Source organism: Lampris incognitus, chromosome 12 (genome assembly GCF_029633865.1).
Source record: "Lampris incognitus isolate fLamInc1 chromosome 12, fLamInc1.hap2, whole genome shotgun sequence".
In the NCBI taxonomy this organism is placed as follows: Eukaryota; Metazoa; Chordata; class Actinopteri; order Lampriformes; family Lampridae; genus Lampris; species Lampris incognitus.
Genome location: NC_079222.1, coordinates 18,955,002 through 18,982,805, shown reverse-complemented (window position 1 = coordinate 18,982,805; position 27,804 = coordinate 18,955,002). Strand labels below are relative to the sequence as shown.

The 27,804-nt window shown below is 44.1% G+C and overlaps 1 protein-coding gene across 1 annotated transcript in view; it reads right to left on the bottom strand.

The window, feature by feature from the left end:
• dym (dymeclin) overlaps positions 1-27,032 on the bottom strand; it is a 99,405-nt gene extending 72,373 nt beyond the window's left edge. The window contains exons 1-8 of the mRNA XM_056290294.1: positions 26,844-27,032; positions 25,508-25,735; positions 21,378-21,430; positions 20,253-20,346; positions 17,669-17,805; positions 9,540-9,606; positions 4,492-4,617; positions 1,830-1,972 (exon numbers count right to left, since the gene is read on the bottom strand). Of these exons, the coding sequence (XP_056146269.1) occupies positions 1,830-1,972; positions 4,492-4,617; positions 9,540-9,606; positions 17,669-17,805; positions 20,253-20,346; positions 21,378-21,430; positions 25,508-25,647 (760 nt within the window). The 5' untranslated portion in view covers positions 25,648-25,735; positions 26,844-27,032. The remainder of the gene's footprint in view (positions 1-1,829; positions 1,973-4,491; positions 4,618-9,539; positions 9,607-17,668; positions 17,806-20,252; positions 20,347-21,377; positions 21,431-25,507; positions 25,736-26,843) is intronic.
• Between the last annotated feature and the right edge of the window lie 772 nt (positions 27,033-27,804).

Genomic DNA, 27,804 nt, shown 5'->3' with positions numbered 1-27,804 from the left:
GTAACTGGATCAATGATTCCTCTCTCTTCACCTCAAGCTGATGTGTGGTGAGCGTTCTGGTGCAAAAATGGCTGCCATGCATCACCCAGGTGGGTGCTACACATTGGTGGTGGCTGAGGTGAGTTACCCCCTTCAATATGAAGGGCTTTGGGTGTCTAGAAAAGCGCTATATAAGTGTAATGATTATCATTATTATTAAATATGTGGATATCAGATTTCCATACCAGATCGGTCAAAGCCCGGGTTACCAATGACCGCCACCAATACTGTTGGCCAGCAGGGTGCCGGTGGAAACTATGATACTGTTTGGTGAAGGAGAAGGTGAGGGGAAAGGCATGTCCAGAGGTAGTGGGAGATGAGGAAGGTAGAAGTGTGAGGGTGAGAGTTGGAACTTTGAATGTATGCACTATGACTGGTAAAGGGAGAGAGCTGGCTGATATGATGGAGAAAAGAAAGGTAGGTATACTGTGTGCAATAGACAAGGTAGAAGGGGAGTAAGGCCAGGAGCATCAGGGGTGGGTTCAAAATCTTCTACCATGGTGTGGATGCGAGGAGAAATGGGGTAGGGGTAATCCTGTAGGAAGAGTGTGTTGGAGGTGAAGAGAGTGTCAGACAGAGTGATGAGTCCAAAGCTGGAAATCGAAGGTGTGATGATGAATGTTGTCAGTGAATATGACCCGCAAGTTGGGTGTGAGATAGAAGAGAAAGAAGAATTCTGGAGTGAGTTGGATAAAGTGGTGGAGAGTGTACCCAAGGAGAGAGTGGTGATTGGAGCAGACTTCAATGGGCATGTTGGTGAAGGGAACAGAGGTTCAGGTGATGGCCAGGTATGGTGTCAAGGAGAGGCATGTGGAAGGTCAGATGGTGGTGGATTTTGCAAAAAGGAAGGAAATGGCTATGGTGAATATGTTTTTCAAAAAGAGGGAGGAACTCAGGGTGATGTATAAAAGTGGAGGAAGGTGCACACATGTGGACTATATCTTATGCAGGAGGTACAATCTGAAAGAGATTGGAAACTGCAAGGGGGTGACAAGGGAGAGAGAATGTAGCTAGGCAGCATCGGATGGTGGTCTGTAGGATGGCTTTGGAGATCAAGAAGAGGAAGAGAGTGAAGAAGAAGCCAAAGATCAAAGTGTTAAGACAGGTGTTGGATGGTAGTGAAGAGTTGCTGGATGGCTGGGCAACTACTGCAGAAATGGTGAGGGAGACAGCTAGGAAGGTACCTGGTGTGTCATTTGGACAGAAGAGAGAAGACAACGCAAAGGAAACTGCATTGTATTTCTATGCATGAAATGTGCTGTGAATAAAGGTTAATTAATTAAATGCATGTATTTGTACTGCACCAGATAAATCAGCGTTTCCATACTACTTACCTAAATGCAACATGATTTGCCATTCTATTTTGCACGTTTTTGCAAATTTAAATGGAAACCTGGATATTGATTCAATTACTGTTGCAATAAAAAATAGCAATATTAAATAAAATGAATAAAAATGGAAGAATCGCTCTCCATCCTTGTGTTTTTTTTATGGTTTTGACTGTAGTACTGACTTACCACTCATTAGTTTCAACTTACGGTCCCTTATTTCCTGTTTAATGGCAGTCTGGATTGATGCTTTGTTCATTCTATTCTCTCAAAACCAGAGAGACAAATTCTGATCCCTTCCCTAAAAAATGTATTCATAACCTTCATATATGCTATATGGCAGAAAAATATAACTCTGTGGGACAATGTCATGATTTTTGGGAAAGCTGAGGATGGATGACCAAAATAAGCGACCAAGTGTCTTGGATTCATGTCCCTCTATATACATGTCTGTTCTCATACTTGCAACCCCTGATGCCAGGCCGTAGAGCAGGCCCCCTCCCTCAGCCTGGGGTTCGAAGATGTGTGTTGCAGGGGGTGGACATTTCTCCTGTCTGATGAAGTTATATAGCAGGGTCTTCACCAGTCGACTTGTCAAACACAGACTGAGAGAGAGAGAGAGAGAGAGAGAGAGAGAGAGAGAGAGAGAGAGAGAGAGAGAGAGAGAGAGAGATTTGATTAAAAAAACTTTATTAAGCATTACAACTGCTATACAGACAAGAGGACATCAACTATAATAAATAAATAAATAGTAAACAAAAGCCAACAATACAGCCAGGAATTTTCCTTGTTACACAAGTTAGAAAGAGAAGACCAGGTCTTCATCATCTCCCACTAAGCACAATACTCCCCCTATGGCCCATTTAAGGCTGAAAGCCTCCAGCTTGTCTACCATTAAGTACTAGGCATACTCCACCATGAGTCGAGTCTTCAGCAGTTCTGTAAGAACCTGTACAGGGTCCATACAGCCTACCGCCCTGGCCCAGTTCTTACGACTCAGCCAGATGGCTAATGTGACAATAGCTGATATGATGTTTATAAGTGTGTGCGTACCTTTCTTCCTGGCTAGGTATTAGACAAACAACAAACAAGAGCCAACAAACAAGAGCCAAAAACATAGACAACAAAAGCCTGGGCCAAAAAAACTCAGTCCACCACAACGCTTTCATGGCCTGCAGAGACTGAAAGTGCCTCACTTTCACACACAGGATGTAAGTTGCCTTTTTTCCCAGGTTTTCAAACTTGTCCAACCGTGGGGTTGTGAAAGAAAGGAGTTGGCCCTCCACCTCCTGCCACTCCCCCCACATTAGGAGAGACAGTCAACTGTGGAAAGCTATAATCCACATCCTCCTCCCACTGGCCAGTTAGCTAACAGTTCTCGATCACAAATAACCTCGGGTACTCGGGAAGCAATGCACACACCTCCTCAATAATATGATTCAACAATCTGGGTCTGATGTTGGTGCATTGTTGCAGGGTCCCAGCGGGTGTCAGCAGATGTCCCAGCTTCACATATCCGGCCATCATCAGAGAAGATCTTATGCTGGCTGAGGACAGGGTCTGGGCCTGAATGAAACTGTTGCAAAACAGTGGCTCCTCTAACAGCCACAGACCAGCAATAGCAGCAGGCTCCCTGGAGGCCTTCAGGATCTTCCATGCATCCAGGACAGGGGTGTAGAAAGGCAACAGGCCTTCAAATATGCCACCTACAGCCTCAGAACAAACACCTGCTTACTGTATCCCAGACAATCAGCTGTCCACAGGATGAGCTTGGCTGTGTCTAGCCACTGCACACCACAGTGGTAAAGCAGTCTCTGTGTGGTCTTCAGCCTATAGGCCATCACCCAAGAGGTATGTCCACAAGACCCTGTCTTCCTCCTTCCACTGGCAAGTATAAGGCAGGGGCTCGGATCCAATGCTGCTCTGACCAGAAAAAGTCTTGAACGTCTTCAATCAGGCCTCTTGGTGGAGGTAGAACAATCAATGTGTGCCACAGCGTCGAGGCATCCAAGTTATTGGCAACCAAAACCTGACCCCTATATGACAGCTGGGGTAGCAACCGTTTCCATTTAGACAACTTGGCAAACACTTTCTCCATCATACCCTCCCAATTCTGCCTGATAATCCTCTGTGCCCAAATACCCCCAACACCTTCATCCTTCTTCTCCCTCACTGTAGACCTGCAGGCAGACTGGGTGCTGCCCTCTCCCTCCACTGTCCTAGCTGTACGGCCTCACTCTTTAACCAGTTTACTTTTGCTGATGAAGCCTTCTGAGACAAGCCCAGACTGGCCTGAGGTGCCTCCACGTCCCCCTGATCCCTGACAAAAACATTTAAATCATCCACAGTGAAAGCCCACTGAGACAGCTTCTCACCCTGCAGAGCAGAGGGTCAATAGCCAGACTGTAAAGCTGCCCTGAGATGTGACAACCCTGCCTTATCCCCCATCTGCACAGGGATTGGCTGGATCAACCCTCCACCAACCTTCACCAAACACTCAGAACCACTGTACAATAACCCCACTCATGATATAAAATGGTCACCAAAACCAAAAGCCTTAAGTGCTGAAAACAAATAGCTATGGTCCACCCTGTCAAATGCTTTTTCTTGATCTAAGGAGAGAATACCAATGTTAAAAAATTCAAAATTTTATGATTATGATCCACGACAGGGTCAGCTTCTGTGCCGAGTTTTTTTAGGGAAAAAAACAAAAAAAAAACAATTTTCGGTGATTACAACATGATGAGCTTTTTTTGCAGAATTCTTTGGAACTCCCTTGCAGTTCTATGGAAGAAGCATCAGAATTATTTTTCCTTAAAGGAAGTATCTGATTAAGACCTTGACACACTTGGGTATTACTATGTCGGTCGGCATGTGAAGAATTAAATGGGGTTGTGCAAACCTAACATGATGACGTCATGATGTTGTCAGTGAGGACAGTTTTGCAGAAGTGAGGACATTTCATTCCATGCCAATTCTTCAAAAGGGTATTTCAAGGTTAGGATTGGAGTTTAGGCATGTAGTTCTGATAGTTAAGGATCTACGGAATGAACGCAGTCAGTGAGGGTCCTCACAAGTGTAGAAGTGTGTGTGTGTGTGTGTGTGTGTGTGTGTGTGGTCTTACCATCGTCCCTTCATAATGTGTTGACAGATTAATCCATCTCGGAGAATGTCTTTGTGGAAGAGTTGGTAGGAGAATAGTACCAGAAGAGTGGTCACTGCCTCAAACAGGATACTGTAAGTAATATCACTACAGGGAAACAGAAAAATAAGTGGGTTCAGGTCATAGTTAATACTTAATCAGCATTAAATACATTCACATGTAACACAACCTAACATGTGCAACTATAGGTAAGATAATGCTCCTGAAAGTTCATTTTCAATACATGATAGAAAACTGATTTAAAAGCAAGTCATGTGGAAGCAGAAAAAAATTACTTAATTTGTTATATTTAGGGGTTCAGGTGTGTGTGTGGCTGAACTAACACATAACACAGACACACATGCACATAAACAAGTATGCGAGTGGAATGAAATGCAGAAAATGAGGCAAGGCAAATAAACAAATCACAAAAAACAAAGAAACATACAAGCAACAGATCTCTTGCTAAGTTCATGGCCTAAAAAATTTATAATAGGTGATTCATACACACAACTATCTATAGCCTCCATTCGTAACATGTCCTTTTAAGATTTCTATTCGACACACCAAGTTGAGCAAGTCCTTCTGCCTCAGACACAGCTATTTGGATTAAAAGGAAAAAACGTTTGAGATGGACACTTTCAGGCCAAGTTTACGATATAGCCCACTGACCTAATTATTGAGAACAGCTAGTTCAACCACACATGTATAAAATGGCTTTCAGCAAACTGTGTATGTTCACAAAGTTGGCTGAGCCAACATAGGATTATAGATATGTAGGCTATTGCTACAAAAAAAATCCAATGTTTAAGTGAAATCAAGGCACAAACAGGTTTCACTAAACCATTAGACTTACAACACACGATTTTTTATTTTTTTATTTTGAGGGATTTGTGCAGATATAACTAATACATTAAGATTTCTGGCCAGCCACGGGCCTTCCAACCTGGATCATACAGAGGGGAAATATGCCGACCTCAACGAAGCAGCAAAGCAAAAAAAAAAAAAAAAACCAAAAACCAAAAACAAAACAAAACAAAAAAAAAACATTTGACGTCCAAAGATGACAAAGGACAAGCAGTGGTAGGAAATAAAAGAGAAAGGCCAAAAAATAAATCAAATAGACTGACAGACAATGATACAGAGAGGAGACAATAAAAATGCCAAGAATGCCAGCCTCGTGAAGGACGAGGATGAGTGGAAGGGAAGGAAGGGAGTCAGAGGAAGATGATATGTCATGGGAAATAGTTTAACTGGAATACACATCATAGCTTGGCTGCTGGGGGAGAGTGCTAGGTGAACAATGCTTTGACAGATACCTATCACTGTACAACGTCCTGCACAGCACACTGCACTTTACTGTAATTATGCTTACGCATATGCAAGACAGCCGTCACGCACAGCCTGTAGTCATTCAGAGCACTGTTTGTGCACATCCTAAAAAAATTAACACTATGCATCACCAAGGTACAATACCCCCATAAACCGTGGGGGCAGTACACAGGGAGTAACCACCAATGTATGCCCGGCAACATAAGTACACAGACAGGTATGTGAACAATGCTGCTCGCATGGCAACCACTTTACGTATGCATAGTGTAATTAAAGTATATTTTTTGCCTGAAAGTAAAGTGGGCGGACCATTTTTTCTCACCAATTGTATGTTTCCGTGTCTCTCTTTACAAACAGCATACAATTTTCTTCCCATCCTCTCCTTCGCTTTCCTGTCCTATGACTCACTATGTTCCCTGTATTAGAGCAAGAATAGCTAATGTTTCTGAATGCAAAACACAGTAACACGCAAAACTTATCACATAATGAATTCCCACATTTCTGAGAATGTGCATCAAGAAGAGAACAGGAGCAAGTAAAAGGAAGGCGATACCATATGCAGAGATAAAAAAATTAAATCTTTCACTTACTGCACAAATTTGGAATAAGAGACCTGACAGAGTAACCTGGTAGTTGTTATGCTGATTACAAATTTGAGTATAACAAAACTATGCTAAAAATTAGCTCTGTGATATTCAGAACAAAAATTCTCTGCTGGTGCTGACAGAAAACCTGGTGTATCTTTACAATGTGTGTGTGTGTCTACTTTTGTGTTACATGTGAGACCTTTTCAAATGTTTTACGCAATAGTCAAACAGTGTTACAACTAGCTTTTCACACAAAGCACATTCACACACACTGAAGCCTCTTTCACACAAAAAACCCCGGGATTGTTGTTAAAACCCTTGGGACTTTCTGCCCCCTGCATGATGGCTGCTTAATAACTGATTTGCCAACCTCACGGAGCGTAAACCCACATTTAACAAATCATTTACAGTGGTATCTGAATAGAATAGAAGCACACTCTGTTTGTCTTGGTACAGTTGTAAAAATGAACCAAAGTAGGCACAACAGAAACGAAGGTTCGAGCCAAAACCTCAAGCTAGCTTCCAGGTAGGTCATAGGTTTCTACGACCAACCTGGAAACTAGCTTGAGGTTTTGGCTGAGATAAAAGATATGAGAAAGTACTTTTTGGAAAGGTTGCACAAAATCCAAGATTCTCTAAAAGGTGTAAACGAGCAAATATGGGGATGTGAAAAAAGATTAAGCAACGTGGAGGATCAGGGCGCACGAACTGACCGGCTGATAGTGTACATGATACGTAAACAATGCCATTCAGAAGTGCACTTTGAAGACAATGAAAACCGCTCAAGGAGGTCTAACCTACGGATCTATGGAGTGAAGGAAGAGACTTAATGGTAACAACTGCATCAGTGCCCGGATGCAGGTGGCTCCTCCAAGGACTTTAATGGCTCATTACATGGGCTTCTTGCCCCGTGTAATGAGCCCAGGAAATCCAGGTCTCTGGTCCTCAGGAAAGGAAGAGTAACCGACTAGTCCAGCTTCTCTCTGGGAGTTTCCCAAATTCCATCTGTGACTGAAAAGCTAGTCAAGAGCCTGGGTAAGATCTTCACCAGCAATCTGAAGGACACAGTGGCATGCCAGGTAACCAGTGATGACATCAACACTTGGCTCTGCACAGTGGACAAGTTAGGGCTTCCTGGAAAAATCAAGGCCTGGATATATCAATATGGGATACTGCCTCGACTCCTCTGGCCACTGTTAATCTATGTAGTCCTAATCATCACCATGGAGGGATTCGAAAGGAAGTTCAGCCAGTTCCTGTGCAGGTGGCTGGGCCTGCTGCAGAGCCTAAGCAGCATCACCCTTTACGGGCATAACACCAAGCTACAGCTTCCTCTCAGAAGTCTGGGAGAGGAGTTCAAGGTCACCTGAGCCAGAGAATTCCTGCTCTACTGAGATTCTGCTGATACCAAGGCCTCCTCTTTGGGTATCGAGGTCAGAACAGGAAGAAAGTGGCATGGGCAGGAGGCAGTTGAGTTGGCTGCAGCAAGGTTGCGGCATAGCATCCTGATGGGCACTGTGGCAATTGGTTGGGCCAGGCTCGGGAGCAAATCAAGACCTTGCAACGGTAAAGACCGAGAAAAGGAGAGGCAAAAGCTGATCCAGGAAGAGGTACACGCAGAGGTGGAGGAAGCTCACACCATCAGAATGGTAGGTATGTGCAAGCAGGGAGCCAGGGCAAAACTCTGGAAGGCGGAATCACACCGATTCAAGTTTTTGGTGCAGTCAGTGTATGATGTCCTCCCAAGCCCTTCAAACCTGTTCAGCTCAGGCCTGGTAGACTCATCTGCTTGCCAACTCTGCCAGAAAAGGGGATCCTTGGAGCACATCCAGAGTTGCTGTCCAAAGGCCTTGGGAGAGGGGCAGTAATGTTAGTGCCATGACCAAGCTCTGCGGGTAGTAGCAGAGACCATCTGTACTGGGATCAGCTACAGCAAGCAGCAACACCAAACAAGATGCACAATTGCTTTTGTTTCAGCAGGGGAGAAGGCCCAGCCAAAGGCCCAGGGTGGGCTGCTCGCAACTGCAAGGGACTGGCAGTCCCTGGTCGACCTAGGAAGTCAACTGAGGTTCCCGGACACCAACGCAGCCACCACACTCAGGCCAGACATGGTCCTGATGTCCGTGACATCCAAGCAAGTGGTTTTGCTACAGCTAATTTTTCCCTGGGAAGATCAGATGGAGGAGGCACAAGAAAGGAAGAGACCCAGGTATGAAGATCACATTATGTTGAGCGTCAGTGTGAGCCGACTGAAGTGGGCTGCAGGGGCTTTGCAGGCCAGTCTCTAGGACCCGGTGTAGAGAATGAGATTGAGATGGTTTGGCTTTGTGCGGGGGAGAGATGCTGGGCATATTGGGAGAAGGATGCTGAATATGGAGCTGACAGCCAAGAGGAAAAGAGGAAGGCTAAAGGGGAGGTTTATGGATGTGGTGATGGAGGACATGCAGGCGTTGGCGTGACAGAGGAAGATGCAGAGGACAGGAAAAGATGGAAATGGATGATCCGCTGTGGTGACCCCTAACGGGAGCAGCCAAAAGAAGCAAGATGTTTATACTTTTTTTGGTGTGTATGTTACTTACTTTTTGTTGGATTTGCCTGTTTATTTCACTTTTTCTTTTCCTTTTCTTTTTGGGTAACTAATGGTTTTATAGACACACTGTTTCTGGATGGTACTATCCCATAGATAGAAGGGATGAGTTGATGAGGGGGTGGAAGACAATGGAGGAGCGTAGTGATATGCACAATGTGTTTGTTAAACTTTGCCCAATAAAATAAAGCTGAAAAGAAAACCCTGGGAGATTTTCCAGTCGCTTTTTTCCCAGGAGTCCATTTTCAAACACACAGACACAGCAAATCCCTGCATTGCAGTTACACTTGGCCTTGTCCTGTCCTAGGATCCCCTTGGTCAGTACCTCCTTAATTACACCAAGTATTAAAGAAAAAATGGTAGGTGGATTAAATGATTCTGAGATTTTACTATTTTTCATACAAGTATTTGAAAAAATAGGAAATTGTTTTTTTTGCCATTGTTTTTGCCATCAGCTGCTCCACACTGCAACTACAGTCAAACGGATTTGGAAGAATATAAACTGTGAACCTGTAAATACTTACAGTAAGGGCACTTCTACAATCAGGTGTACAAGGTTTGACATCAGCTCCTCAAGGAGGTCATCGCTCCCTATGTTGGGTGTGAGGTGGGGTTATTGAAGAGAAAAAGAGTAGTTAACCATTCTGACAAAATATTTACTATATTCCAGCTTGTCATTGGTTTTAGTAATTTCACTCTGTCGTTTCATTTCCCTATCAATCTTTCTCATCCTTCCCACCCATTCCTCCTACATGCAGAGAGAACAGAAGGACAGCCGTGGGTGCGGTCAGCCGGCTGCAGCCGTCTTTTCTTTTGTGCGCTTCCAGCAACTGCTTGGATTTGCCATGTGCTCTTCAAGGGCTTGGGCCTCAGCCAAACCAGTTTTCTTCTTACAAATGTCCAAGCTTCCAAAAAAGTCCTGCTAAGCCCAACTTTGGACGTCTGCAGGGTGCTATAAGAGTGAATATGATTTTAAGAAGCACTTTACACATGGCATTAACATGTGTCTTGGGTGATCTGATCAAAAGTGGACCGCTCTAAGTACAGGTGTGAACGCACCCAATGTGTCCTCAGTGTGTCTTGAGATCTGATCACTCAAGCCACAGTCGGAGGTGGCCTGGATGGAGTGTAAAAGCACCTGTGTCTCAGGCCGCATTGAAGGACTGAAGGACCAACTAGTCAACTGACTTTTCTTTTTAACTCATCTGTAATTTCTGACACAAATCAGACCCACAACTGTGGAAGAGCCCCCACCTGCTTTTACATTCAACTTCAACTTCAGGTTCAAGTTCATTTATCCACCACAGTGCAGATCCCGACCCTCTCAAACCTGCTAGAATAATTAAATAATCTGGCCTGTACCGATGTGATCAGGTCGAGCCTGACAGGGTTCAGGTTGAGAATTACAAACTAGTGTTCAGATATTTACATTTTCCCACATAACGAGTTTTAAGTTTCAACTTTTGCTGTGTATTTTGAGCACAAAATGAGAGAAGGCAAACAACTGGTGCCTGACACTCCTAATTCACTCAGTTCATTTTCCTCATCGGGGTATCGGGGCATCCGGTGGTCTATTCCGTTGCCTATCAATGCGGGCATCGCCAGTTCGAATCCCTGTGTTACCGCCAGCTTGGTTGGGCATCCCTACAGACACAATTGGCCGTGTCTGCAGGTGGGAAGCCAGATGTGGGTATGTGTCCTAGTCAATGCACTAGCACCTCCTCTGGTCGGTCTGGGTGTCTGTTCTGGGGGGAGGGGGAACTGGGGGGAATAGCGTGATCCTCCCACGTGCTACGTCCCCCTGGCGAAACTCCTCGCTGTCAGGTGAAAAGAAGGGGCTGGCCGCTCCACATGTATCGGAGGAGGTACAGTGCATCCGGAAAGTATTCACACCCCTTCACTTTCTCCACATTTTGTTATGTTACAGCCTTATTCCAAAATGGATTAAATTCCTTTTTTTTCTCATCAATCTGCACACAATACCCCATAATGACAAAGTGAAAAAGGTTTTGTAGAAATTTTTGCAAATTTATTAAAAATAAAAAACTGAAATATTGCATGAACATAAGTATTCACACCCTTTACTCAGTACTTGGTTGAGGCACCCTTGGCAGCGATTACAGCCTTAAGTCATCTTAGGTATGAAGCTACAAGCTTGGCACACCTATATTTGGGGTATTTCTCCCATTCTTCTCTGCAGATCCTCTCGAGCTCTGTAAGGTTAGGTAAGGTAAGGTAAACCTGCGCCCCAGTCTGAGGTCCTGAGCGCTCTGGAGCAGGTTTTCATCAAGGATCTCTCTGTACTTTGCTCCATTCATCTTTCCCTCGATCCTGACTAGTCTCCCAGTTCCTGCCACTGAAAAACATCCCCACAGCATGATGCTGCCACCACTGTGCTTCACTGTAGGGATGGTATTAGCGAGGTGATGAGAGGTGTCTAGTTTCCTCCAGACATGACGTTTGGCATTCAGGCCAAAGAGTTCAATCTTGGTTTCATCAGACCAGAGAATCTTGTTTCTCAAGGTCTGAGAGTCCTTTAGGTGCTTTCTGGCTAACGCCAAGCGGGCTGTCATGTGCCTTTTACTGAGCAGAGGCTTCCGTCTGGCCACTCTACCATAAAGGCCTGATTGGTGGAGTGCTGCAGAGATAGTTGTCCTTCTGGAAGGTTCTCCTATCTCCACAGAGGAATGCTGGAGCTCTGTTAGAGTGACCATCGGGTTCTTGGTCACCTCCCTGACCAAGGCCCTTCTCCCCCGATTGCTCAGTTTGGCTGGGCAGCCAGCTCTAGGAAGAGTCTTGGTGGATCCAAACTTCTTCCATTAACGAATGATGGAGACCACTGTGCTCTTTGGGACCTTCAAAGCTGTAGAAATTTTTTTGTACCTTTCCCCAGATCTGTGCCTCGATACAATCCTGTCTCGGAGGTCCACAGACAATTCCTTTGACTTCATGGCTTGGTTTCTGCTCTAACATGCACTGTCAACAGTGGGACCTTATATAGACAGGTGTGTGCCTTTCCAAATCATGTCCAATCAATTGAATTTACTACGGGTGGACTCCAATCAAGATGTAGAAACATCTCAAGGATGATCAGTGGGAACAGGATGAACCTGAGCTCAATTTTGAGTGTCATAGCAAAGGGTGTGAATACTTATGTACATGCAATATTTCAGTTTTTTATTTTTAGTAAATTTGCAAAAATTTCTACAAAACCTTTTTCACTTGGTCATTATGGAGTATTGTGTGTAGATTGATGAGAAAAAAAAAGGAATTTAATCCATTTTGGAATAAGGCTGTAACATAACAAAATGTGGGGAAAGTAAAGGGGAGGGAATACTTTCCGGATGCACTGTATGTGGTAGTCTGCAGCCCTCCCCGGATTGGCAGAGGGGGTGGAGCAGCGACTGGGATGGCTCGGAAGAGTGGGGTAATTGGCCAAGAACAATTGGGAGAAAAAGGAGGAAAAAAATGTTAAAAAAAAAAATTCCTCATCAGATTGTCTGGCACGACATGCATTTGTCCATGCCTTTGTAATAATATGCAACTATTTACCCACAATAGTTATTAAATGCAATACATTAGGTCAGGGGTCTGAAGTCTTTCAGACCAATCTACATCATCATCACAATGAAGTTTGTTTACATAGCGCTTTTTAAAAAATATATTGTGCCTCACAACAAAGTGGAATGGCTATAAAAGAAAAGAAGTGCACTTGGGCTTTGGGATGATTTCTTTTATTTCTTTAAGCGTACTTCCAATTTTGTATGACAACATGACCGTGCATTAAAATGAGGCTCTAGTGAGCAAGGATGTCTCATTTCGTTAAATGCCGGTTGCTTCGCTGCTCTCTTCTCGCATTTCTGGACTACCTGTTCAGCTGTTTACTGACGTGACTGTGACACGTCTATGCGACGGCCATTAACACAGGCTTTATTTAATAATGGCTTTCATTCGTTCGCCCGCACGGGCCAGTGCACTCTAGTGCCAGAGCCATTTCCTCGCTCTCTCCTTTCAGAGTGTGTGGCTCCCTTTTCCTCCCTCTTCCTTCAGCCCTGTGTTTTGCCCAGGGCCCAGCGTTACTGCGGTATATAGGGACAGGCTGTTAGTGTGACACACCTGAGGCTGGTCACTGATCAGCCTCCCTATCGAATCTGCTCTCCCCCTCATGCCGTCTGCAGCCGGGGCTAAACCACACACCCACAATCACTGCGATGTACACGCTTATTTGCATATAGAGCAGGGACATAAGATTCGATCACAAGTGGTCACTTGAGACGCAGTCTAACGCCAGGTGTGAACTGACGTACTTAGACCTGTCCATTTGTGATGCATCATCCAAGACGCATGGTAATGCCAGGTGTAAACAGCTTCTGTGTGTGTGTGTGTGTGTGTGTGTGTGTGTGTGTGTGTGTGTGTGTGTGTGTGTGTGCATACATGTGTGTCTGTCAAAAACAGTAACTGAGAGGTTGAGTAAGAGACTTTAGGTAATAAAAGAGATCTAAAAATCCATTGATGTCCATTACAGAGGGACAAATATTGAAGGAGTGACTCCTTGAAAAGGAAATCCCCAGAAAGCTGAATCAGTTCATCTGGACACAACGTTCAGTGGGATAAAAATGTCATCACTCAATTAAGGCACGGTGGCCCAGTGGTTAGCGCTTTCGCCTCACAGCAAGAAGGTCCTGGGTTCGAACCCCGGGGTTGTCCAAACTTGGGGGGGGGGGTCATCCCAGGTCGTCCTCTGTGTGGAATTTGCATGTTCTTGCTGTGTCTGTGGTGGGTTTTCTCTGGGTACTCCAGTTTCCCCCACCATTAAAATACTCCTCTCTGTGCCCCTGACCGAGGCAATGGGAAGAGAGCTGGAGTTGGTTCCCGGGCGCTGCACGGCGGCTGCCTACTGCTCCTAGCTACACAGCTAGGATGGGTTAAATGCAGATCAGAATTTCCCCACGGGTATTAATAATAATAATAAATTATATTTAAGTGACTTCAGCAGTCTCAGCTGACTGCAGGCATCCCTGACCTTATAAACAGCACATCCTAACAGCACATCTAAACCAATGGTGTTTCTGTATTTGGTGGGACTGTTGGAACAGTTGAGACGCATATTTATTTTCCAAACACTGTGTCTCGGTTGCTTTAAAACCTCAAAACACCCTGTGCCAAAAAACTGGTCCACCCCAAGGATCGGGTCCCCGGCACAAACAGAGCAATATAGTGTATGCTGTTAAGTGCCAGGAGGATTGCTGTGACTTGTGCATTCGGGAAACTAAACGGACGCTGGCCAAGAGGATGGCACAACACAGGAGAGCTAACACGTCGGGCCAGGACTCCGCAGTCTACACCCACCTACAGGCCAGTGGCCACTCTTACAAGGATGAGGGTGTGTGCATCCTTGATAGGGAGGAACGTTGGTTTGAATGGGGAGTCAAAGAGACCATCTACAGTGCACCCGGAAAGTATTCACACCCCTTCACTTTCCCCACATTTTGTAATGTTACAGCCTTATTCCAAAATGGATTAAATTCCTTTTTTTTCCTCACCAATCTACATACAATACCCCATAATGACAAAGTGAAAAAGGTTTTGTAGAAATTTTTGCAAATTTATTAAAAATAAAAAACTGAAATATTGCATGTACATAAGTATTCACACCCTTTACTCAGTACTTGGTTGAGGCACCCTTGGCAGCGATTACAGCCTCAAGTCTTCTTGGGTATGAAGCTACAAGCTTGGCACACCTATATTTGGGGTATTTCTCCCATTCTTCTCTGCAGATCCTCTCGAGCTCTGTAAGGTTAGATGGGGAGCGTCGTTGCACAGCTATTTTCAGGTCTTTCCAGAGATGTTCAATGGGGTTCAAGTCTGGGCTCTGGCTGGGCCACTCAAGGACATTCACAGACTTATCCCGAAGCCACTCCTTCGTTGTCTTGGCTGTGTGCTTAGGGTCGTTGTCGTGTTGAAAGGTAAACCTGCGCCCCAGTCTGAGGTCCTGAGCGCTCTGGAGCAGGTTTTCATCAAGGATCTCTCTGTACTTTGCTCCATTCATCTTTCCCTCGATCCTGACTAGTCTCTTAGGTCCTGCCGCTGAAAAACATCCCCACGGCATGATGCTGCCTGCCACCACCATGCTTCACTGTAGGGATGGTATTAGCAAGGTGATGAGAGGTGCCTGGTTTCCTCCAGACGTGACGTTTGGCACTCAGGCCAAAGAGTTCAATCTTGGTTTCATCAGACCAGAGAATCTTGTTTCTCATGGTCTGAGAGTCCTTTTGGGGGCTTTCTGGCAAACTCCAAGCAGGCTGTCATGTGCCTTTTACTGAGCAGAGGCTTCCATCTGGCCACTCTACCATAAAGGCCTTATTGGTGGAGTGCTGCAGAGAAGGTTGTCCTTCTGGAAGGCTCTCCCATCTCCACAGAGGAATGCTGGAGCTCTGTCAGAGTGACCGTCAGGTTCTTGGTGACCTCCCTTATCAAGGCCCTTCTCCCCCAATTGCTCAGTTTGGCTGGGCAGCCAGCTCTAGGAAGAGTCCTGGTGGATCCAAACTTCTTCCATTTACGAATGATGGAGACCACTGTGCTCTTCGGGACCTTCAAAGCTGTAGACATTTTTTTGTACCCTTCCACAGATCTGTGCCTCGATACAATCCTGTCTCGGAGGTCCACAGACAATTCCTTTGACTTCATGGCTTGGTTTCTACTCTGACATGCACTGTCAACAGTGGAACCTTATATAGACAGGTGTGTGCCTTTCCAAATCATGTCCAATCAATTGAATTTACTAGAGGTGGACTCCAATCAAGACGTAGAAACATCTCAAGGATGATCAGTGAAAACAGGATGAACCTGAGCTCAATTTTGAGTGTCATAGCAAAGGCTGTGAATACTTATGTACATGCAATATTTCAGTTTTTTATTTTTAATAAATTTGCAAAAATTTCTACAAAACCTTTTTCACTTTGTCATTATGGGGTATTGTGTGTAGATTGATGAGGGAAAAAAAAGGAATTTAATTCATTTTGGAATAAGGCTGTAACATAACAAAATGTGGGGAAAGTAAAGGGGTGTGAATACTTTCCGGATGCACTTTATGTCTATGTGAAGAGGGAATGACCATCCCTGACTCGGGGGGGGGGGGGGGGGGGGAGAGTACATCTGTCGCCATCTTACAATGCTGTGATGCAACAATCCCTAATCCTCTGTGAATAGTACACATGATCAATGGTCACATCCATATTTGCATATGAAGCTGATTGTTGGTTTCGGTCGTTATGCAGCTGTATTGTTTATAAGGGGTTGGGATACCTGCAGTCAGTTTAGACTGAAGAGGTCACTCAGTTGAGTGATGAAATGTATCTGTCAATAAACATTGTATCCAGATGAACTGATTCAACCTTCTTTCATTTTCTTACCTGGATTACTGAGCATGCATCAAGACCATTTATCTAGGAACCCAGCTTAACAGAGTATTATATTCAACCTAACCTAAACTACACAAGACTATGCTAATATTAAAACTAAATCTCCTCATAAAAAACCCCCATCTCTAAATAGTTCATAAATCAACGTCGACATATTCTCTTAATACAGCATCAATTTCTCTCAATCCTCCCACATTCCCCAAAACAATCTTGAAAAGGAGCTCACCTTGAGCACGCACGCACACACACACACACACACACACACACACACACACACACACACACACACACAGTTGTGGACAGTTCATTGACTCGCATTCATTCAACATGCTCCACCGTTAAACAAGAAATCATATAAACACTCAGACCTTCCCAAAACGAACAGTAATCCTGCTGCTGATCCACTGTGGCTTCTGCCCTTCTTAACTGACTCAGTTTTATTTGGATTTATTTCGATTCATGTTGTTCTATCTTATCATTCAGTTGTACAGATGTTTTTTTCCCCAATTAACTGCACTTTAGTTCTCTTAGTAAGTATTTGCATTACTTTTTTTCTTCTTCCCTTTTCTCCCCAATTGTATCTGGCCAATTACCCAACTCTTCCGAGCCGTCCCAGTCGCTGCTCCACCCCCTCTGCTGATCCGGGGAGGGCTGCAGACTACCACATGCCTCCTCCGTTACATGTGGAGTCGCCAGCCGCTTCTTTACACCTGACAGTGAGGAGTTTCACCAGGGGGACATAGCGCGTGGGAGGATCACGCTATTCCCTCCAGTTCCCCCTCCCCCCCCGAACAGATGCCCCGACCGACCAGAGGAGGTGCTGGTGCATCAACCAGGACACATACCCACATCCGACTTTCCACCCGCAGACATGGCCAATTGTATCTGTAGGGACGCCCAATTAAGCCGGAGGCAACACAGGGATTCGATCCGGTGATCTCTGTGTTGGTAGGCAACGGAATAGACCGCCACGCTAGTATTTGCATTACTTCTAATTGTTTTGGCTTTATCTTGTGGTTGTTGTGGTTTTTTTCGTGAATAGACTTTGTAACTCATGTTTTGAGAAGTGCTGTGCAAATAAAGTTGTTTTCATTATGCTTTGAATCGGCATTTTATTTTCATTCCATCTTGTCATTTGTGCACTTTCACTTGATGTAAAGTGCATTGGATTTTAATTCACAAAATATGCTACAAAAATAAAGTTTGACTGAACGATAAAAAAAGGAGCTCACCTCCGCAGGAGCCTGGCGACCTCTCCTGGTAGCCGAACTGTTGGTGCAGCTCCTCCTCACTCATTTCTCGGATGAACATCTTTAGCAGGCACCGGATCATAAACAGTGCATTGTGGGCCTGCCAGATAAATAACTGACTGCAGAGAGGAGAAGAAGAGAGACATACTCCTGTCATTAACATGAATCATAAACCGTAATAATGACTTAATACAGGGAAGGCCACCCTGAGAACATACAACCTTCACCAACAATACCCTACTTCAAATACACAGATTTGCAAAATCACAACTAGGAGATGTTCACCACAAATTGGTGTAAAACAGTGATTTATCAGCTCACAGATGGAAATGTTCATCTGCTGGAGCTATGAGGGGCTGAATAACTTGCATCGAGGTTAATTTAAATGAGGACAAAGCAAGTTTTATTGATTTTAAACAGCCCATATTTTCCCAGCTCAGATTTTAATTCGTGATCACAAGCTTCAAACTTAAAATTGGCTTGTGGGGTATACCATAGCAATCCTCTCCTTCTGAAATCTTTGTCTTGTTCCTCAAAGTAATGAAAATCTTAAAATGTCACTGATTTCTAACCTTGTCTCTGTCTTTCTGCACCAGGGATAGCGCATGAAAAAAATAAACAGCTGCAGTTGTCCCTGATTCTATTCTGTATTTTTTTTTGCCCCTTTTTCTCCCCAGTTGGTATCTATCCAATTACCCCACTCTTCCGAGCCGTCCCGGTCACTGCAACACCCCTTCTGCTGATCCGGGGAGGGCTGCAGACTACCACGTGCCTCCTCCAATACATGTGGAGTCACCAGCCACTTCTTTTCACCTGACAGTGAGGAGTTTGGCCAGGGGGAAATAGCGCGTGGGAGGATCATGCTATTCCCCCCAGTTCCCCTTCCCCCCCGAACAGGCACCCCAACCGACCAGAGGAGGTGCTAGTGCAGCGACCAGGATGCATACCCACATCTGGCTTCCCACCCGCAGACACGGCTAATTGTGTCTGTAGGGTCACCCGACCAAGCCGGCGGTAAAATGGGGATTTGAACCAGTGATCCCCATGTTGGTAGGCAACGGAATAGACCGCCGCACCACCGGGATGCCCATGAATTGTATTCTTATGACGAATTAGTTATCTGCATTTAACCGATCCTATTGTATAGGAGCAGTGGGCAGCTGCAGTGCCCGGGGACCAGCTCCAGTCCTTCTTTACATTGCCTTGCTCAGGGACACAGGCAGGAGTATTAACCCTAACAAGCATGTCTTTTTGATGGTGGGAGGAAACCAGAGCACCCGCAGCAAACCCATGCACACATGGGGAGAACATGCAAACTCCACACAGAAAGGACCTGGGATGGCCTGGGGTTCGAACCTGGGACCTTCTTGCTGTGATGCAACAGTGCTAACCACTGGCCCACCGTACCGGATTTTGGTACCTGTAGGTGCTGTGGGAAAGTCTATGAGTGGGAGAACATTGATTTCTCTATCAATATATTACCCAGTGAGGACTTTATTGCTTCAATCCACCACATTACTCATCACTACTGATTCCACAAAACCATTGGTGAAATTTCCCTTTTGACAAGAAAAACAACTCGGATTTTGGGAACAACTCACTTGGGATTTTATTTGACAGGAAAAATGATCAAATAGTGTCTTTTATTGGTGTTGCTGTGCACTTTGAGGTAGTGGAACATCCTTATACCGCAGAACATACACAGACATAACACCATACAACCAAAACAAATTGTTCAGTTTTGTTATAGTGACCTCAACATTTCTCCCCTGTGAAACACAGACCGAGACACAGACAGGGAGGAAAATCTCTTTAGCTGCAGCCTTCTCATGACTCTCAAACAGCCTTTTCTTTTGACGACTAAATTATTGATGGCATTAAAGTAGAGTCTGCAATGGCCTAATGCTCCCACAGAGCTTGCATGCAAGATGGAGGGAGCGAAAGAAGGGGAACAGGGAAAGAAGAGAATGTGACGAGGAGAGGAAAATGACATGAGCATATTTCAACACGAGAACATCCAAACCACAATGTTTTAAAAAAATACAACAAGGTCTAATCAGACCCCCTCCATGCCAATTACGCTGTGGTTTGTTTATTCGTGCGGCGTGTGCACGTTGTGTTTTGGTTTGTGCATGTGAATGGAACAAAAAAAAAAGTTATATGGAATATGCAGAAGCAGACTGGAAGTGAATGGGGACAGATAACTCCACCCTCAAATCATGTGGATTTCAGAATGGGGGGGGGGGATCTCATCAAAAGCATTTGGCAACATGGGTGGGGTCATTCTCAGTGGAGTTGGGGTTTGGCCATGTGCAGGGAATTATGTCACAGTGGTAATGTTTATTCCTCAGCAGTATTCCCATGGAAAATAGGAGTGACTTTAGTGTTTGTCTTCTATTTTCTTTTTTTAAAAGAGACACCTCATCGATCTGTGACCAAACAATGACAGGCGTTTATATGTGTGCACATGCTAATTGCAATCATAAACATGCATAGGCTCTCTATCATTTCATTACTGGGCGTTGTTTGCGGTCATTTTCACCCCTCCCGAAGTTCTCATACTCACTCTTGGCATTCTGTGGAGATTTTTAGCTCTTTGGTTCTTCCCAGGAAAACTCTAACAAGAGCGCCAAAGTTCCCTGTTCTGGGATTGTTTTCAACTGGAAAAAAAGAAAGAAAGCGAGAGTATATCAACAGTAATAAAACCTTATTGACAAAAGAAATGTCTGGCTCCACTTTGCTAAGAAATCCATGTAGCCAACTGCTTATCATACTAATGAAAAAAACAAAAAACAAAAACAATTTCAATTATCCACCCATCCATCCATTATCCAAGCCGCTTATCGCAATCGGGGTCGCAGGGATGCTGGAGCCTATCCCAGCACTCATTGGGCGGCAGGCGGGGTGACACCCCAGACAGGTCGCCAGTCCATCACAGGGCCGACACATTCACACCTGGGGACAATTTGGTACGCCCGATTCACCTGAACTACATGTCTTTGGACTGTGGGAGCAAACCGGAGCTACCGGAGGAAACCCACGCAGACACGGGTAGAACATGCAAACTCCACTCAGAGGACGACCTGGGACGACCCCCAAGGTTGGACAATCTTGGGGTTCGAACCCAGGACCTTCTTGTTGTGAGGCGACTGTGCTAACCACTGCACCACCGTGGCTAGCGCGGTTGCCTCACAGTAATAAGGTCCTGGGTTCGATTATAATAATTTCAATAATTCAGTTATAAATTCATAATTTCAATTGTGGGTTTAAAAATTCCACTACAGTTCTTCATATTTCAATGTGAAATACAAAAACATATGGTCCTTTCAAATGACATTTTGAACTTAATCTTGAAAACATAGTTGTGGTTTTCAATTTATCGGAAATCAAATAAATAGTAAGAAAATTGATGAAGGGCGCAGAGATTTGGTTTGTGACACTACATGTGTCTGTCTCTGCACACTTGCTTTGACTGAACATATATTTTACAGTATTATGGACGTATCTGAGTAAAAACTCTCTGAATGCTATCAACATTTGAATTTAAATCCAAGGTAAACAGTCAAATCACATTCAAACTGGAAGAAAAATTCAAATGGAACTTGGAGAAAAATTCGCACCGATTTCATGGGGCCCCCTACTGGGCAGTTCACAATACACATGAAATATTATTAAACCAACAGGAACATACTGAGGGTCTTGGCCAAGGGGATGACAGCCTCTTCCAGCAGCTTTGAGTCTCCACTGTTCGAGGTAGGGATAGAAGAAAGACAGACAGAGACAGAGAGAATATTATAATCACAAACCCATTACTTGTATCCTCTGCCCTCTACTGTCATGTAAGAAAACTGCATTATAAGTAGATAATATTCAGACAATAAGTTATGGGGCAATTACCTCACAGATGTTGTTTAGCAACAAGTTGGCAACACAATTACAACACAATGTCAATGGCAACAACTGTCATAACAGCGTCATTGTTTAACAAGTGCTTAACCCGTTCAATTACCCCACTCTTCCGAGCTGTCCCAGTCGCTACGCCACCCCTTCTGCCAATCCGGGGAGGGCTGCAGACTACCACATGCCTCCTCCGATACATGTGGAGTCACCAGCCCCTTCTTTTCAACTGACAGTGAGGAGTTTCACCAGGGGGCCATAGCGCGTGGGAGGATCATGCTATTTCCCCCAGTCCGAACAGGCACCCGGACTGAGCAAAGGAGGCACTAGTGCAGCGACCACGACACATACCCACATCCAGCTTCCCACCTGCAGACATGGCCAATTGTGTCTGTAGGGACATCCGACCAAACTGGAGGTAACACGGGGATTCGAACCAGCGAGCCCCGTATTGGTAGGCAACAGAATAGACCGCCATGCCACCCAGATGCCCCTACTTTGTGTTTGAGACAATAACCAAAATGTATTAAAACAGTATGGGAAAATTACTGTATCTCCACGACATTTAAATAAAAATTAACTCTTATGGTCTATGGCAGGGGTGGTTAACCATGTGCCATGGAGAGCCATGTGTATGCAGGTTTTCATTCCAACCCGACCGCTGGTCTATGGTCATGTCAAGTCAATTTTATTTGTATAGCCCATTATCCATCCATCCATATCTAAACTGCCTATCCTGCTGTCAGGGTCGTGGGGATGCTGGAGCCTATTCCAACAGTCATTGGCGGCAGGTGGGGAGACACCCTGGACAGGCCGCCAGGCCATCACAGGGCCCACACACACACACACACACACACATTCATACCTAGGGACAATTTAGTATGGCCGATTCACCTGACCTACATGTCTTTGGACTATGGGAGGAAACTGGAGCCCCCGGAGGAAACCCACGCAGACACGGGGAGAACGGAGAACGTGCAAACTCCACACAGAGGATGACCCGGGACGACCCACCAAGGTTGGACTACCCCGGGGCTTGAAACCAGGACCTTCTAGCTGTGAGGCGGCCGCGCTAACCACTGCGCCACCGTGCCGCCCACTTGTATAGCCCAATGTCACAAATTACAAAGTTGCCTCAAGGGGCTTTACAGCAACCCATGGTACCTTTGGTACCAACACCTATGATACCTTCATTGTCCCAAAGATGCATTCAAACAAACAAACAAACAAACAACAAAAAAAAACTTCTGGTGGAGAGTCAAAGAAATCAAAATGTATCAGAAAAAAAAGAACTTGCACACTAAATGAAATGCTCCAAATTTATTCTAGCATGGTAACTTTTCGACAAAACACTCTTCAACAGAACCTATCTAGATTATGAAGACCTGTCTAGACTCATCTACTTAGGTTCTGATGAGGACTGTTGAAACGTTGACCGAGCTAAAATAAATATGCTTCGGAGCTTTTGAGTTTGTGAGTGGTCCAGTTAAATCTACATAGCCACTTTTATTTTGCTAATATCCTGGTCATTTTGCTGTATCCTGGTCGACAGCGCTGCATTTCTTCATCAGGTGGTGTGATGCAGAAGAAGAGGTAAAGTGGGTAGGAACTCTGGCGCACTTTCAAAGAAGAGGATTCTGAAACAGCTCTTGCCAATTCCTGCGATCTTATCAGCAAATTAGACAAACTGTAACTTCTGATCTATACAAAAAAAAATGACTCTAGTCCTCGTCTGCCCTCTGTTTTACAAAATCCTGGCCGTTTGAGCCGATTCCAAAATCCAGACAATGCCCCGGCTGACCGGCTTTCAACACTGAAAGAGCGAATCGAACAAAACAAGCAGAAAAATGGGGTAAACAGAGAGGAAACAACATTTTCCCCATTAGAAAAGGCTGGTGTAATGTCATCACTTTACAACTGAAATCTTTTCTTTTTTGACCTGGAGTCACTCCAGAAGTTTTCCCGTGCTCATTCGTGTTACTGTCTACATCTGACAGAGAGCCTCTGTGTGCGATGTCTTGCAGGGGCCGGCCGAACAGGTGGAGGAAGGGGAAAAAAGAGCTTGGAGTTTCAGCTCACCACGATTCAATCAGAGCAAATCTGAATCAAGGGCTCCCCAAATAGCAGCAACACAGAAAGTGTGCCACCAAAGAAAGGGAACGCTTGGTCAACAGCGTTGCGACCCACACAACGGCTGAGGATGCTTGTCACGCTGTCTTCCAAAAATGGCTCTGGAACATCCTGACCATATTGCAGCAAACACCTCGGCCCACTTTTCACACACTTGCTTCTGGGGCTGCAACTAACAGTCGTTTTCTTTATCAATTAATCTATTGATCACTTTTCCGATTGAACAATTAATCATTTAGTCTATAAATTGTCAAAAATAATGAAAAATGCCTATCGCAAGTTCCCAGAACCCGCTAAGTATAATTTGTCTGACCAGCAGTCAAAGGAAAAAAAAACTTAGCATTTGTTTTATAATTACATTACAAAACTTTGATAATCTACCCCATTATAAAGCAAGCAGACTTAAGCATTTTTGAAGTTGTACCCAGCAAATGTTTGGTATTTTTAAATGACAAATTATTCAAGTGATGACCCAACCTAAATACCTGAATTTATAATTTAACTTTTTTCTTTGAATCAGCTTCTCTCTCTCTCTCTCTTTCTGTGTACTATGAACACAAGTACTATAATGCTGGTATACAGCACCTACATTTATTATCATATAATCGATTTTTTATAAACTCAAAACTAGCTGCAGAGTTACATAAATATTTATAGCCGTTTTGCTGTACTTATACAATTCAAATTTTTACCTCAAGTTTCCTAAAAGCTATTTCCCCCCTCAAAAACAGTAATTAGGCCCTTTCTTTGACTGTTTCATGTACCACTAGACAGCTCTGAAGCCTGTGATAATGTAAGTACATAATAGCATAATGTATATGATGTTAGGAACCATGCTACATTATACAATACAATGCCACAATAACAAAAATATACTGCAATCCCAACAACAGTGTGGAACGGCAGATGTCATATATTTATGATTAAGCTGTTGACAAATTCAAAAGACAACTAATGAGGTGCACTTGACTTTCATGTAATGGCTGTCACAGTCCAGCTATAAGATGGAACGGGACACCAAAACTTACCAACAGCCATTACCGTGCAGTCTGACAACATGTCTACTCACTCTCAGCCTTGCAAGTCCACAAAGTCTATAACTCATGAAACTCAGTAAATCATAAATGAGTCAGGTGATCTCTTCAAAGAATCAGTCTAATGTTTTACATGGGACAGTGGGACTATTTCAAAGAATCACTCAACTTTCTGTAGGCTAAACTTCTTAACAGGAAGTGTTTTGTGTCTGTTGTGAGAGGACTAGCAAACCTATATGTACTGACTTTGCTGTAACTGACACTCATGTTGACTAATTAGTTCATCTGTCATTACCACTGTGGAATAGCCCTCTCCCTCTCCTTACTGCCAAACACTCCTTCTCTCTAACTTCTTATTCCATTATTTGTGGAATAGATGTTTATAGGATCTACTGAGAGTACATTATTGCATCATTACTTGTAAATGGGCTTTCCATGTATTGCTTCCTATCTCAGATGGGGGGAATCCAAGTGGAGTTGTTATCCTATTCAAAACGGATCCCCATCAGTCAATCTGGGCTCACAAGTATAAATTTCCTGCAAAGGATAAGCCACACAGGCCACAATAATATGAGGGTGAATAGGACTATCTATGAAGGAAAATTATGATTGGGGAACAATAAGCTTGCTAAAAACATCACTTCAATACCCATAAAACAAAAGCATCCCTGTCATGATTATAGACTGAGTATTGGCTAGTGCATAACCCTGATTGTGTTTATGTGTGTGTGTGTGTATGTGTGTGTGTGTGTATATTTACCTGCTGGTGGGACTAATGAAGGTAAAGGAGATAAGCTGGTTCCAAAAAGGGTCATTTTCTGATATCGCCTCAGTGCCCACCAGCACCCTGAGGTTAGGGTTCTCTGATAGGTCACTGACCTGGCTGGTGTTAGCTCCCATCTCTACCGACTGTCCTGGGGCCTGAACAGGTTCCACTCAGCCAGACTGACCACACTTCACTTCTATAACAGCAGGCATATACCACAACCTGAGAAGCCAACAGGAGAAGTTGAATTTCAAATTATATAAAAAGGGTACAAACAACAACAATATCAACACATTATGGCTGTATCTGATTTATATAAAATATTATTGTATTATAAAGGACTATATAACTTCATATATTGTATAAGAGGTAAGGTACCAGGTACTATTTGACACAGTTCACTTTCTCTCTCCTTATCTGTGCTTTCTGTTCTTACTGGTGCTCCAATTAAATGTTGACATAAATGGTACAGCATACAAAGCTTCTGAAAACAACCCACGTCCTGACAGATTCAAATCTCTTTTAGCTGGTTGGAAGCTAGTTATCAAGCTACTTCATTTCACATTAAACAATGGTAACAGAAACATTACAACGTATCTTGTTAGTTAAGTAACGTGACTTTCTCCTTTGAGATCATTTCTTGCTTTTGGGGAGATCCACATTATGTGGCTGAGGTTTACCTGCCTTAGGCACTTTGGTGATACCACCGGAGGCTATGTCAATAAAACCCCATGAAATGCGTTCATGGTAGAGGCAAACTGGACAACAGGATGATGACTGTAAAGGCGCGATATGAGTCTGTTTAATCGGACACACCTTTGGCATATACATTTGGTACGGCTAACATTGGCTCAGGTAAACTGCGGTTTTAAGGCGGCTCCCCCATACACTCCTGCATGAACCACACGGCATTTTAGCAAGCCACTGCAGATGTATTTGATACCAGTGGGGTCATTCTGAGCGATGATTAGACTATCAAATTAGCACAGTGTAATCCCAGGTACAGCAAGGTTATCGCGGCCTTTCAGCATCTTCCTGTATTTTGTGCTGCAATGACAGCAGCAATAGTTTGGTTAAGACACGTTGATGAGTAACGTTGCTAGCTCTTCGTATTCCCAGTGCAGGAGATAGTCAAGCCCCGTTAGCTTTTGCTAACTAATATATCGTTAAACTTCGACATGAATCAACACACGCAACGGAGACTACATTTACTGAGTTTGGTGCAGTTTACAAAAATCGTTAGTTCTCGGGAGAGGAAAGCTAAAAGCTTCAAACTAGTACACGTTAGCTGTTAGCGGTGATTTGGAGATCAGCTGACAGCTCAGCTTACCTGTCATGAATGCCTCGCTGTTTTCGAAACACTCCGGACGTCTTCAGCCGGCAGCTTTAAAACGACCCTTCGCACTTGCCAGTGGTTTATAGTGTGTCACCGTTCAAACGCCAATTACGCCAAAAATCGCTTTGTAATTTGAAGAATTTGAGACAGACGAGTTTACTCCAGCTACTCCTTCCCACCATATTTTCCACGTCGCCAGGCCTTGCGTCACGACCACAGGCGCACGGCACGTATAACGTCACAACGTAGAACCAGAGCAGTATAGATCATGACTCGCCCATTCATAGAAAGACCACTGCGCATCTCGTCTGACGTCTAATCTAGGTTGTGCATTTCTAACAACCAACATCCGGTAAAGTCATCCGGTGAATGAGCTGCAACCGGAGACGAAAGTTTTTGGGAAATTATTATACATCTATACCAACGTAGCTATTTAAGTCTTGGGATAACTACAGCAATTAAGTACGAAATACATAAAATAAAAACAAAGGTCAAGCAAGAAGGTTGTTGGGAGGGGGGGGGTTCTATTGCGCCCACCTAAAAAAAGTAAAACATTTATGCAAACGTGGGAAGGGGCTCTGAATTATATTAAAGTACATGTTAGTGTTCCGATCCCACCTGCGTCACTGGCCTGATATTGCAATGCGTTTATTATTTATTAGCGGGCGACTCTCATTTGCCCTTCCTATACTAGTTAGCTTCGTAAGTTTTCTCCTGTCAACACGCTTGTGAAAACCGATATAACAAGTTTTATCCAGATCTCATCTGTAATTCAGTAGCATCTCAAATGTCAGGATGGTGCTGGTGCACATGTTCAGCTGCTATGTGGATGTTTTCAAGGAGTAAAAAAAAAAAATTACAAAAAATTGAGTCACAATATTTGGCTGATACATTTAGTGAAACATTTGATTTTGGATGTAAAGTCAGCAAACCAAAGTAAAGGCACTCAGCAATA